This window comes from Sabethes cyaneus, chromosome 3, assembly GCF_943734655.1.
Source record: "Sabethes cyaneus chromosome 3, idSabCyanKW18_F2, whole genome shotgun sequence".
Classification (NCBI taxonomy): Eukaryota; Metazoa; Arthropoda; class Insecta; order Diptera; family Culicidae; genus Sabethes; species Sabethes cyaneus.
Window position 1 is genome coordinate 145,991,263 of NC_071355.1, and position 14,557 is coordinate 146,005,819.

The following is a 14,557-nucleotide window of genomic DNA, read 5'->3' on the forward strand; positions in this document are numbered from 1 at the left end:
GCTCTAACAGGACGCTACTACGTCCGCAGCTGGCTTATAGGAATTGAGCTCCGCTCGCCTCTTTACACCACTGCGCCACGCTAACCGCAAACACTACGGCGCCCGCAGCTGGCTTATAGGAGTTGAGCCCCGCTCGCCTCTTTACACCACTACGCCACGCTACCCTCAGGCACAAAGTGCAGGAGGTGTGCTGGAAGAGCTCAACGGTACGTTTGTTCAGAGATGGACATACCATCTACCAGAGTTGCGGCCAAACACACACGAGTTGGGTACAGCTTTCATAGTGATGGGCGAGATGCGGAAACGGGTGATTGGGTGGTGGCCTATCAATCTTCGAATGTGCAGGTTGACAATCAAGGGCCGATTCTTCAATATATGCATCATCAACGTGCACATCCCTCACCTCAGAAGTATCGATTACGACAAGGATGAATTCTACGCGCAGTTGGTGAGTGAATACGACCGCTGCCCGAAACATGATATCAAGATCGTCATCGGTGAATTCAATGCTCAGGTCGGCCAGGAGGAGGAATACAAACCGGTTATTGGAAGGTTCAGCGCACACCAGCGAACCAATGAAATGGGCCTAAGACTTAACGACTTTGCCGCCTCTAAGAACATGGCCGTAGTAACTTTTTCCAGCACAGAATCCATCACAAGTACACCTGGAGGTCACCAAGTCAGACAGAATCACAGATCGACCAGGTTTTGATCGACAGTCGGCACTTCTCAGATATCATCGACGTCAGATCTTATCGAAGCGCTAACGTTGGCTCGGACCACTACCTAGTGATGGTTAAGATGCGCCCAAGACTCTCCGTTGTGAACAACATTCGGTACCGACGCCAGCCTCGGTTAGATCTCGCGCGGCTGAAGCAGCCAGACGTCACGCGCATTCACTCGAAGCAGTGCTGCCGGAAGAGAACGAGCTGGACGAAACCCCTCTCGAGGACTGTTGGAACACTATCAAAACAGCGGTGTAGCGGAGACGACGATGGATGTAGGAGTGTGATGGATGAGAAGAACGCTGCGCGGGCGGCCAAAACACGCCAAGAACGTGGAAAGACACAAACAGAAGAAGATGCAGCGAAACCAAATCTTTCGGGAGAAAAAGCGCTACCTGGAAGAGCAGAAATATGCCAAGTTAGAGCAGCTGCATCGTTCTCAGGAAACGCGAAAGTTCTACCAGAAACTGAATGGATTCGGCAAAGGCTTTGTGCCGCGAGCCGAAATGTGTCGGGATAAGACTGGCAGCATACTGACGGACGATCGTGAGGTGACCGATAAGTGGAAACAGCACTTCGACGAACACCTGAATGGTACCCAGGCGGAGACCCATGGCGGCGGGGAAAGCGATTTCGACGGTGCAACAAACGGGGAAGAGGTGCCAGCCCCAACGATAGGCGAAGTTAAGGAGGCCTTCATGTAGCTAAAGAACAACAAATCAGCTAGGAAAGATGGCATCGGAGCGGAGCTTATTAAAATGGACCAGAAAAGCTGGCCGTTTGTATACACCGACTAATTGTTAGAATTTGGATACGGAGCAGCTACCAGAGGAGTGGAAAGATGAGGTTATCTGTGCGATCTATAAAAAGGGCGACAAGTTGGACTGTGAGAACTATAGAGCGATCACCGTTCTGAATTCCGCCTATAAAGTGCTGTCCCAAATTATTTTCCGCCGACTGTCACCAATTGCGAACAGATTTGTGGGAATTTATCAAGCCGGCTTCGTCGAAGGTCGATCTACAATGGATCAAATATTTACACTGCGGCAAATCCTCCAAAAGGGCCGTGAATGCAGAATTCCCACGCATCATTTATTCGTTGACTTCAAAGCCGCATATGATACCGTCGACCGGAACGAGCTATGGAAAATTATGGACGAGAACAGCTTCACCTCCAGCTCATCAAACTGATTAAATCTGCGATGGATAGTACACAGAACTGTGCGGATTTCGGGTGGATTGTCAAGTTCATTCGAATCACACAGAGGGCTTCATCAAGGTGATGGTCTTTCATACCTGCTGTTTAACATAGCGCTACCAGGTGTTATAAACCGAGCAAATATCAACACGCGGGGCACGATATTCAGCAATCTAGTCAATTCGTTTGCTTTGCCGATGACATGGATATTATCGGCAGAACATCTGTGGTGGTGGTTGAACGGTCCACCAGACTAAAGCACGAAGCAGAAAAGATTGGGTTAAAGGTAAATACGTCTAAAACAAAGTACATGCTAGCCAGCGGAACCGAGCCCGAACAACGCCGCTTGGGCAGTAGTATAGTGATCAACGGCGATGAGTTTAAGGTAGTCGACGAATTTGTTTACCTTGGCTCACTGGTATCGGCGGACAATGATATCAGCCGTGAAATTCGGAGGCGTATTATCAGCGGAAGTCGTGCTTACTATGGGCTTCACAAGCAATTGCGGTCGAGCAGACTAAGTCCCCGTACAAAGTGCACCCTGTTCAAGACGCTTATTAGACCGGTTGTTCTCTACGGGCATGAAACATGGACAGTGCTCGAGGAGGACCTGCGAGTGCTCGGAGTTTTCGAACGACGAGTGCTAAGAACGATCTTCGACGGCGTACAGGAAAACGGAGCATGGAGGCGGTGGATGAACCATGAACTCGCACAGCTCTATGGCAAGCCCAGTAGTATTCAGAAGGTGGCTAAAGCTGGACGGATACGATGGGCAGGGCAGGTTGCAAGAATGCCGGACAACTACCCTGCAAAGATGGTGTTCGCCTCAAATCCGGTAGGAACAAGACGGCCAGGAGCGCAGTGAGCAAGATGGTTAGACCAGGTGGAGCGAGATCTGGCGGAGAGTACTCGGTGTCCGAGGAATTAAAGAGCGGTAGCCCTCAACCGAGTTACAAGAAGAAACTTTGTTCAACAGGCTTTGTCTTAGGACGGCAAGCCACCTAAGTAAGTAAGTAATTGACTTATTTAATACAGTTTGAATAATAATTATCGCCATGTATTGTTCCATCGATGGGAGTTAATAAATTAGGACTATATAAATAAATAATAAATAATTATTAAAGGTAATACGTAAGCAGAATCAGTATTATTGGTCGCTGACACATTTAAACGAGTTCACATTATTAATGTCAAACGAAAACATTCTCCAATTCTGTTGTATAAAACAAAGTTGGTTTGACTTAAAATAGAAACAATTAACCATCATAATTAACACTTCAAATTTTAAAATGTCGCGCAGAACGTGTGTATTAATTAACATATTCAGGGAAACGAAGGAAAACGCAATCTTGTCGTACTGATCTAAAAACATCAAAAACCGTTTGTTGGATGTTTCTATAGTAATCTTGATAGCTGCATTATCAAACGTATCTCTGTATTATCTTGATAATTTTGATTGAAATGATTACAGAAAAAATTTGGAGGACGAATTTCATCCACTTGTAACAATATACCTTTGAGCTTACCTTTGACAGCATCTGCACATTTTTCGTTGACACTTTGGAAGCACGTGTAACTTATTCGAGATAATGATAATTTGTATAATTAGCAACACTTATCAAATAATAGAAAAAATAATAAGCATATTTCCTTTTTGTATAAAAACTAGAGGAAATCAACTATCACAATCGGGTACCGTTTAAGCACTGTACTTTCTGATGCAATTAACGTTCAACCTGCTTTGTTGGTTGCTGCCAAAGCAAAACACTTTGTGATAAAAAGCACTGATTTTTTAGCACGCAGTTAACAGTTTATTTTCCTGTTCTTCTCCTTTTTTCTTCTGTGACTTCTGAGCTTCATACCAACTCGTTACATCGTAGCTACTACATTTTTTCTGATTTGCGCTTTCGGTGGGGAGACTCCTGAAATTGAAGAAATAAATTTCAATTATTATTAGGCGACTATGTATATGTAAGTGTGAGAAATGTAATGTGCCATGCATACAGTAGAAAGAAACGTAAAATTTAGTCAATCATCCGTATAGTACGTCATCGTCATCAGTTTATCAGATATAAATTTTCAACGTGCATGTCTTTGAACGATAACAAATTGATAACTTTTGTTCCTACACTGGAGTAGTGATAAGATAACCGCGCGGTATCGTTGTATACCTAACCTTTATTCTATCTGTATGTATCTGTTGGTACATCTAATGCATCGACCCGCACTAGGGGACTGAAGTGAACAAAACTATTGCATAGATGAGTTTTAGCGATCTGTGTTGCATCGCTTTTACCACACTGAATAATTTACTTCCGCTTAACCTCGTTGATTGCTAATACTTCGACGAGATATGTACAGTGAAAAATCAGCGTTTAAAATTACATTAAAAATACAATAATTAAATCTGTTTTAATGATTCAAATAGTAATTCAATTAAAACTCAGTTGGAGTTAAAAATGACCAATAATTAAATTGTATTAAACTTTTTTTTCTTACTGTACTGAGGGCACAGCATCACAACGTGGAAGAATTCCGCCAGATAGATGTACGTGATAGTTAACAAAAAAGCACTGCGGTGCAGTTGGAATAAACGTTGGTTTAGAATTCAACCAACTTTCTGATAAATATTGGACACGTGGTATGTTGTTTGGTAATAACTCTGAGTCTGACAAGCTGCTTGATTTAGCTGAAAGAATAAAACACTATAAACTGAATCGGCAGAGCAAAAAATATGGAGTAATTTTGCGCTGAGAATTGATTCAATACGCTATAATCACCATTGGTTTGCACAGAGTGAGTTGCACGTGGCACGAATACAAGAATATATACTCATTCTACTGATTTGATAATTTAAAACTACATAAACAACACTCTGCATTCGGTATGAAGAGGATTAGATATATACTGCGACACTAGTTCATTCGGTTTCCTCATTCTCATTGTAATACGTTCGTGTCTTGCAAAATACACTAGCAACTAATGCTAATGATAGTTGAATTCTCGGGTTGTCCTACAAGTGGCCATTACTTCATGTTGGAAATTCCGTACAGGTTCATCGTTACTGCACATTGGAGTCACTATCACTAGAACCATTGAAGTCACAAAAAGATATAAGAAGACATGGATCTCTGCACAAGTAAAATATGAATTGCATTATCTACTGGGCTCTATGGCTCTATCTTATTAACTTTATTAAATCTTTCACTAAGTTTTAATTATCCAGTTGAATTTTTTGCTAAAAAAATTAAATGAACAATTGTAAGTTAAACTGGTTCTCAGTGTCGACTTGTTTCCCTGTCAGGTGATGATGTAAAAGCTTCCGATCAACTGTTTGTAACTTATGAGTAGATCCTATAGAGGCATTTTCGGTGGGAATAATTAACATTGACAACTTTGAAATGTTGAGGTCCGATACTAGTCTTGAAATAGTACGGAAGATAATCAGCTGGGCTAGTGAACGGCACGATAGTACAAACCATCGTGCCTTGCCTACCTGCCGGTACAAAGTAGACCCCACAGTGATTCTCAGTATCTTATTCAGCAACTCTTATCCCTAGCTCCTCATGGTATCAGCCCCAAGAGATCAAATAACTAACCCCGGTGGAATCCGAGGTTGTATGCTGGCAAGAAAGAATGCTTTTTCGAGCTGCGAGCCTCCGAGGAGAACTCTAAATATTGTTGTGCACAAAGGTCCTCCCCTTGAGACGTCGGGGATTGGCGTCGCAGTCATTGCAAACATCTACCATCAAAAATCAATATGAAATGAACAAAAAAAGAATTTGACTGGAACAGTCGGAAAAGACCAATGCGATGAAAACAAACTGTAGTTTGGCAACTCTGGACGTGAAACTGCCTCAATTGAAATCTCTCAATTTCTCAGGAATTGTAACAAGCGGCTAGCTCGGTATCACACTGCTATTTGGGAGGACTCAAAACCGAAAGCTTACCTGGATGCAATCGACAACTCATAGATTAGAAACTCAGACAAGGCTCTGGGAGTCATGGTCGACGACAAGCTCAAGTTCGGGAGCCACGCCGGCTATGCCTGCAAGAAGGCTTCCACAGCTATTTCGGCATTGTCTCGTATGATGTCTAATAGCTCTGCGGTATATGGCAGCAAGCGAAGGCTATTAGCCAACGTGGTCCAGTCCATACTCAGGTAGGGCGGACCGATGTGGTCATCGGCGTTAGGTATCAAAAGCTATCTAGCCGATCTGGAAAGCACCTATCATCTCATGTGCTTGAGAATGGCGAGTGCGTATCGCACAGTTTTACATGACTCAATCTGGCATCATCATCAGCGAGGACGTAGAGTGCTTCAACCAACGTGGAACTAGAGGCATACGGAGTACCAAAAGATCGGCCTCGATGACCACATCGCAGCGGGCATGGTCTAATTCCACAAAAGGTCGGTGGACATATCGACTTATCCTGGAACTATCCGGGTGGGTCAACAGGTGCCACGGTGAAGTCAACTTCCACCTGACACAGATTCTGTCAGGGCATGGTTGTTTCAGAAAGTATTTGCACAAGTTTGGGCATGCGGAGTCCCCCGCGTGTCCCGAATGCGTGGATGTTGAGGAAACTGCAGAACATGCTTTCTTCATATGCCCTCGTTTCGCGGGCGCGAGAAGTAAGATGATGGCAATGCGCAGACAGGACACTACTCCGGATAACTTAGTTCAAAGGATGTGTTCCAACTCGGACGTCTGGGGAGCGGTCAATGCGGCAGCTACCCAGATTGTACTTGATCTACAAAACCGCTGGAGAGCCGATCAACGGCGAGTAAATAGCCTAACTTTCATAGTCCAGTAGTTATCTGAGAGGGTGCGTTAAGCTCAATAGCCCCTTCCTGAAGTAATATCTATAAGGTGGTGCCAGAGGGGATGGAGGCTGGAGGCTCGAGTAGGGTTTTAGTGGGTACGGATCCTCACGCCCCATTAGGGGGGTCGGGATACCAAACCCCACTCCCTCAGTTGTCTTCTCAGGTGTCTGATAGTATCGTATCTTCTAAGGTGCACAGCAGATTTCCCTACTCGTAAAAAAAACTCAGACAAGGCTCAGTAGAAAGCAAGAATTCTGCAACACAAGAATTCATCTTAATACTTATATTTTAACTAAATGATGAACTGCCGTCAGGAACTGATGATAGAAACAGATGACAGGAATGGGCATGCCATGAGGGAGAGTAGTAGTGAGTTCATAAGGGTGACCAGAGCACTTCCAGTTTAATGTGCACTCTGTCCACCGTGCTCACAGACCAAGAGGGAACTCGTCGCATCAAACAACGAAGAGCGGGGGCCAGGCTTAACCAATCCTTCCCGAGTTCTCTCCTCAGAAACGGACGTTCCCTTCGACGAAACGTCTGGCGCGACGATATTGAATGGCTCTTCGGCCACCAGCACCTCTGCCAGGTTTTCGATGGCGTACTTCTTTGGGCTTCACTGCCCGAAACGATGACTAAACCGGTTAATCAGCACAGCGGGATAATGCTAACAATCCCGGATCGGTATTATGAACGGATTGAACCTTACCGTAGACGTAACTCCGATGGGCGCCCACACGTGGCAGCTGAGCTGGTTATACGATGTCACTTCCGGGGATTCCCACCCGGTATTCTAATTAGCAGGACACTCTCCGTGGACGAAACCCTTCGTTGATCATTGACATACGGAGTACCGGTCTCTCGTGGATGACGTGACTAAGCAATTATCCGACACAATGCAATAGTCGATTCTTATCCTTGATATACCACGTACACGACGGAAAACCACGGCTATCTCACGACTACTTTCTTTAATTGCGGAAACTAGTTACCGCAAGAGATATTCTCCGGCAATCGGCGCAACAAGAAAATCGCTAAACGACGACAACTTTTCGTTACACCACACCGGGAAAACTACTCATCGCAAAATGGCGTATTCCACGGTATTCTGGCTTCTTATTTCATCTCGGAGCAGGCAACAACGCTCCTGTTTCGTTAAAAGTCCTCGTTCAACTCCCTTTCAAATTTTTTCGCTGCACTTTAGCACCTCTAATTCGCTTCGCTCAATTCTACCTCCGCCCGAAGATACAGGATACAGTCGTACTGTCCATTGAACTCAAATTCTATGAGAGTTGTTAGTGGTTATGTTAGTGGTTATGTCAAGGGTGGTTAATTTAGTGCGGTTCTTTGCCGTCTTTTTTATGGTCTGTACGAAGTGTTTATATTTTGACTACATGAACATGCTTAGTCTCAGACAACGTATTTCTTGGCTGGTTGACTATTCAACATGGTAACAAATTTAAAGTAAGTATTTACTTTAAATCTAATAACAATTTTACGAGCCTTTCAAATAATTATTTAAACAAAATCTATGACATGCGTGAGCATCTATTTTCGGGGTCAATCCCGGCGTAGTGGTTAGCATTGACGCCTCTCACGCCGAGGACCCAGGTTCAAATTCCAACCCTGCAGAAGTCACGAATGACCCAATGAACAGCTATGGACAGTGACTATAATCAAACAAAAAAACCGATTTAATCCACCTAGTGGTGAAAGGAACCTTTGTTATACGGTCTTACTTGCTATTTGAGATAGAAACCGACACGTCTGCCGAGTATAATCCATCTATTGGTCAACGTTGCGTAGTGCGTTGGTTTACATAAAATTTTTGAAAATTGAATACGTTTACAAAATTTGAACAAAATATGACCACTTATAAATTTTGATAGATCCTTTTTTCATGAAATTGCTGAATAAGGATAAGTAAGTTGTTAATAATTTGAGTAAGTGCAAGGAAAAGTAGGTTGTAAGAGCAAATATTATTCTTTAACATATACATTGCGTAGTAAAGGTCTAGTTTATAGATTTTTGAACTATGCATAATTTCCTGTAATGCCTATTTGATTCACACCAATAAAGTTTTCTAGAATAAATTTCATCAATTTTTATTAACCTTCGGTTACTCACGCTGCTGTATTTTGTATAACACGTGTAGGTTTTTGAACGCCATATTGTTATAAAGTTACAAATCGTTGTGTAACTAACGTATATTCTTCAATAAACTTGTTATGAGCAAAATGTCATAATTATTCAATGCATTAATACTTTAAATTGTTGGGAAAATTGATCAGCATAAACTGACATCACAGAAATGAAGCAATCAGCATATGATGTACCGGAATTGGCCTGGAATTTTCTCTCGTTTCTTCATATGGAAAAATGGTGTCTGTATGCATCAAAACAATCAGCAATAATGTAGAATGTTTAAAATGTATCCGTCTGTTGGTAATCGAGTAATTCGGGGTCAAAATTAGGGTATTTTTTATAATCTACATAATAAAGTTCTACAGTTCCTAAACAAGCAAACATAAATATAGTATACCATATTCAGCAAAGTTGTGTATTTTTACTATTTGTGCAACTTTATAATACATGAAAAAGTCATACAACAATTACGAAAAGAGCCAAAATAAAAAACTGATTTCACTAATTCACATACAATAAATAATATTTTTCTAGCTTCGCTGAAGAGATAGGGGGTTACTGTCTTCAGCAAAATTTCTTGTAATAATATACTTTAAAACTTTGCAGAATACATCAATGTGTTATATTGAAACTGACGAAAAATAATTTTTTTATTCCATTTTTAGGGGGATTAATCAAAATTTAAATTCCACCAGACGATAGAGTTTTCAATTTCAAGAAATTCTTACGAAGGTTCCATAAATATGAAACCAGTTTTCCCAGTCAAAACTCTAGTGCGCATGTCTTTTTGGCTTTGGGCCATTGTGCGCGCGAGTAACCGTATTACAAAAGTTGGCGCGAGTGTTGGAGGGTTAATATCTTTTGATCGGCAAAACCAATTCTACTGAAATTTTGCAGATATATTTGCAGCATTAAAATCTCTAATTTGATGTCAAAATAATTCAAACTAGATAAATCATCTTAGATGAAATGGTTATAAATTATTATAAATTTTAATGTGTTGTATTCAATTGCTCGTAACTTTCAAATTGAACGTCCAATCAAAAAACAAATCAATAGTGATCTATTAGGCTATGTTACCTTTCAAATGAGACAAATAGCGCCTAAGTCGGTTTAGCCATCTCTAAGAAACAGGCGATAATTATTACCTTGTCAAAACAGGTTTTTTTAGGATAACTTTTAAACTACTTGTTTGTTTTCAATGAAATTTACCCGAAAAATTTAGTGTTAACAAGAGCTTTCATTCGATACCAAGATCGTTGAAATCGGTCACTTGGTTCCGGAGAAAATCGTGTCACGTAATTTTCACGTTTTTACTTATAACTTTTAAACGAAATGTCGGACCTCGAGTAGTGATCAATAGTGATATACTAGGCAATAATACCTTTCAAACAAAAGTAATAGCGAACAAATCGGTTCAGCCATCTCCGAGAAACAGGCGACAGAAAAGTTGCGTCGCGCACATACACACACACACACATACACACATACACACACACACACAGACATTGCTCAGTTCGTCAAACCCTGTCGACTGGTATATGTGGCTCGGCCCTCCGGGCCTCGGATCGATTTCGTGTTTTTCGACCAATTTTTAAACCTTTGTTATAGTATAACAAAGGTAAAAAGCATCTATTTTTATTGTTCCAGATAGAATCAGTAACAGAATGGCCAAACCATCTACCAGAGCTGCGGAAATATACGCGAGCTGGATGCAACTTGTGATGGGTGAGATCTGAAAACGGGTAATTAAGTGGTGGATAATCGGTCCTTGAATATACAGGTTGAGAGTCAAAGGTCAGTTCTTCAGCAAAAGTTGCCGCACGACCCAGCTAGCATTTTTATATGTATATCAAAATTAAAAATCAGCATCACGTACATATATACATGGTAATAAATCGTATTTGAAGCGCAAAATTGGCATATCCGTGGTATTTTGGAGGCGATATACGTGATGCAGAATAAACATACGCATGTCATCGATATAAGTAATTATATACGACAATATCCGATTAAGCCCGACCCGTTCCGTTCTGCTATACGATTCTGTGCTGAAGATCGTATGTATGTCCGCTATTATCGTTATATACGACTGAAAATCAACTTGGGTGGACTTTATTAAGCTTTAGTTGCTACTCCGAATTTGTTAAGAGTTATTTACGATAATTTTTGTTTATTGATGTACGATATAGTGCTTGCTGGGGACCTTCACGGCTGGCCCTTGAAAGTTCCGACAATAAGAATGACAAGGACGAATGGTACGCACAGTTGGAGTGTGAATACGTTGCCTCAGACCACTGATGGATGCCGACGCCAACCTTGCATCTCGCACGGCTAAAGCAGATTGATAACATCAAAACTAAACACATTCACACAGAGCAACGCTGCCGCAAAAGAATGAACTGGAAGCCCCTTTCCAGGACCGTTGGAGCACCATTAAACTGGTTATCAACAGCGTAGCAGAGAACTTCATGAGATATTTGGAACAGAATCAGTAGAACGACTTCGTATGACGACGAATTTTGAAGGCCGATGAATGAGGGGAACGCTGCGTGGGCGGCAAATATGCGGCACTCTCTAGAAACGCAAAAGTTCTACTAGAAACTGAAAGCATCCCGTCACGGCTTTCTTCCGCAAGCTGACGAAATGAGTCGATCAGATAAAAATGATTGTTGCTTGACTAACAGAAGTGGGGATAAAATGCAGCCCTGTCTCACGCCAGCAGTAACCCTTATGGGGTCAGACAAGACGCCGTCGTGCAAAACCTTGCACGAAAACGCCTCGTACTGAGCCTCGATGAGATGGACTAGCTTATCTGGAACTCCTCTACGCCTTAGTGCGCCCCAGAAGTTTTCGTGGTTTAGTCGGTCGAACGCCTTTTCGAAGTCAACGAACACCAGCAGAAGAGAGTCCTGGAATTCGTTGATCTGCTCCAAAATAATGCGGAGCGTTGTGATATGGTCTACACATGATCGGTTAGCACGGAATCCAGCTTACTGCCGCCGGAGAGTAGCGTTAATATTCTCCTTGATCCGGTTGAGAATTACCATACAGACTACTTTGAGGGTAATATCGCATCGCGATCGCATTCAGTTGAGTCTCCTTTTTTTGGGACTGACCAATATGCCCTGCATCCAGTCCACCGGAAAAGTTACGGTTTCCCATATATTGCTGAAAAGCTGATGCATCATCTCGGCTGACAAACATGGGTCAGCTTTGAACATCTCGGCGGAAATACAGTCTATTCCTGGCGCTCTATTGGATTTCAGACTCTTGATGGCCGCTTCAATTTTATCCAGCGATGGCGCCTCCGAGTTGACGCGATTAATTCGACGAACTGTTGGCGTCATGCGTTGCTGGTGTTGTTGATCTCTAACATTTCTTTCACGGAAGAGTTCTTCAAAATATGCAGTCCATCGCCTAAAGCTGTTCTGTACGGTCAGTCAGTAGTTGGCCAGCTTTGTCATTTAGCGGCATCTTTGTGTTCATCATGGCACCACTAAGGCGGCGAGAAGTATCGTACAACAAACCGAATTCATTATTGACGGCGGCGGTTTTCCCTTATTCGACTAGGGAGTTAGTCCAGGGTTTCTTGTCCCGTTTAACAGCTCTCTCCAATTAGGCGTATCCTTGACAGCTGTCTTAGCCGATTTGGTTTGCGCTCGCTCAATGCCGGCTCCAAATCCATTCCCTCCGCCCCCTGCGCGCTTTGCCAAGGGTTTCGTCGCTAATCGTGATGAACGCGTTCCTAATTTTGATCCAGTGCTTTTCGGCGTTTCCACCAGGAGGGGTAACTGCGAGGTTCGGAATTCAAGTTATTCGACAAAGGCCCTTTTCATCTCAGAATTCTCAGAATCGGCAGACGTCGTAACGGCACTCAACTTTCTCTTCCCGTCGTCGGACAAGTGTGACGCGCAAACGTATTACAGCTGTTCGATCATCGTGGGAAACTCATGTGACTTTATGTGCTAGTCTATGGGGAAAGAGTTATTACTACAGATATTATTTTGTGAACAGCTCCCCGTTTTCGCCCATCTCTCCTAGGCCATGGCGTCTCGTGACGCGTTCAAGGTCCGCGTTGTTTGAGCCAATCTTCGCGATGAAGTCGCCCAAGTGGATTTGGCTATCCCCCTTCGGGACATTCTCATCCACGCTGTTAAGCTGGCTGTAGAAACTTTCTTTCTCCTGCAGGATGCAGCATCTGTCGGCGCATAGCACTGGATAGCTGTAAGGTTTCTAACCCATGTTCTGAATCTGGCAACGATTAGTCTTGCATTTATTGGTTCCCACTTCTTCAGGGTAGCTTGTGCTTCTAGGCTCAGTAGGAATCCAAGATCCAACTCCACTTTCTCGAGAAGCATTTTCACCTCGTATGCCAGAGTAGAGCAAAACTTTCCCGGTTGACGTCCTGTGTTCGCCAGTTCCCGACTAGCGGACCACGCTCAACCCCTGGATTTCAAGCTTCATGCGGCCAGCTTCCCTCGAAATTTGAGCCAGCTTGCCCTGCTAGGCAAGGGTCAGTATATTCCATGTTCTAATTCGTGTTCGTGTTTTCATGCCAAAGGTCGTTGCCATTAATCCAGATTGATTTGATTTGATTTGTCTTTATTGATTTCTTCTTTCATTTTCATTAACTTTTTTGTTTTCGGGTACAATAGGATTTTAAGCTAAGGTCCTTCTGAGTTTTTCGAAAATTTCATAAAGAAATCTAATACATGAGATACGTTAGAGATATTTAACAACTTTCAAAAATCTAACTATAAAAGACACTTTTGACACAATATCTCATCGACTGGCGATGCGCATTTACATGGTACTATTTTTGCAAAAATTAACACATTCATCGACGTGAATCTCCAATTTTTACTTAAATTCGATTGCCACTCTACTGATAATGAATGATAATTTATATCAGCCATTTGCAATGATGCAAAGACGCAGTTTAAAGTGCGAACTAGCTATTTTTGGTTACATCTTGTCTCGTCTTGTTATTTCTATGCACGGCTGCTTCTAGTGACTATTTTAAGAAAATGTGAAACAATAAGCCAGCTGATAAAGATCTACTATGGAAGCATGTTGTGTAAATGATACATATAACATAAACCGTTTCTCTCGTTTGTGCGTGGTGTTGACAAGCCACTCGTCAAACTATCAGCTGCGCTGACTAGCAAGCATCGTATATATAAAAAGGTTGGGAACAATCACCTTATTAGCACTAACCTGATCAGTGGCACAATATGGCCATCAGTATGAAAGTGAAGGCAGTTGACTTATTAAATATGGCACTGTCCGTAACAGGTTATTTATTACAGTCTGAATCATAAATCTTTTCAACGATTTGGCAAACAAGTTTAGGTTGCAATCGAAAAACTCGATTTAATCCATCTGGTAGTGAAAGAAACCATTGTTATACATACTATTTTCCTTGTTATTTGAGATAGAAATCGGTATGTCTTCAGAACATAATTCAAGTGTTGCTTAACACTGTGTTAGTTGGTTCATATCATATCTACTGACAGAGAATGATTATAATGAATAATAATATTTTTCATTTGGTATCACAATCATGAAAATCGGTTCAGCAATTAGGGCAATCTTGGCCAAAATAGCTACAGATAATTCAAAACTTTCATATTATACGTTCAATAAAAAACCTGATTT

At 42.2% G+C, this 14,557-nt stretch overlaps 1 protein-coding gene across 2 annotated transcripts in view; it reads right to left on the reverse strand.

Moving 5' to 3' along the window:
- LOC128741577 (uncharacterized) overlaps positions 1-14,557 on the reverse strand; it is a 66,215-nt gene that overhangs the window by 21,445 nt on the left and 30,213 nt on the right. For both annotated transcript variants that reach the window (XM_053837505.1, XM_053837504.1), the window contains exon 2: positions 3,450-3,845. In XM_053837505.1, coding sequence (XP_053693480.1) covers positions 3,450-3,469 — 20 coding nt within the window. In that variant the 5' untranslated portion in view covers positions 3,470-3,845. The remainder of the gene's footprint in view (positions 1-3,449; positions 3,846-14,557) is intronic.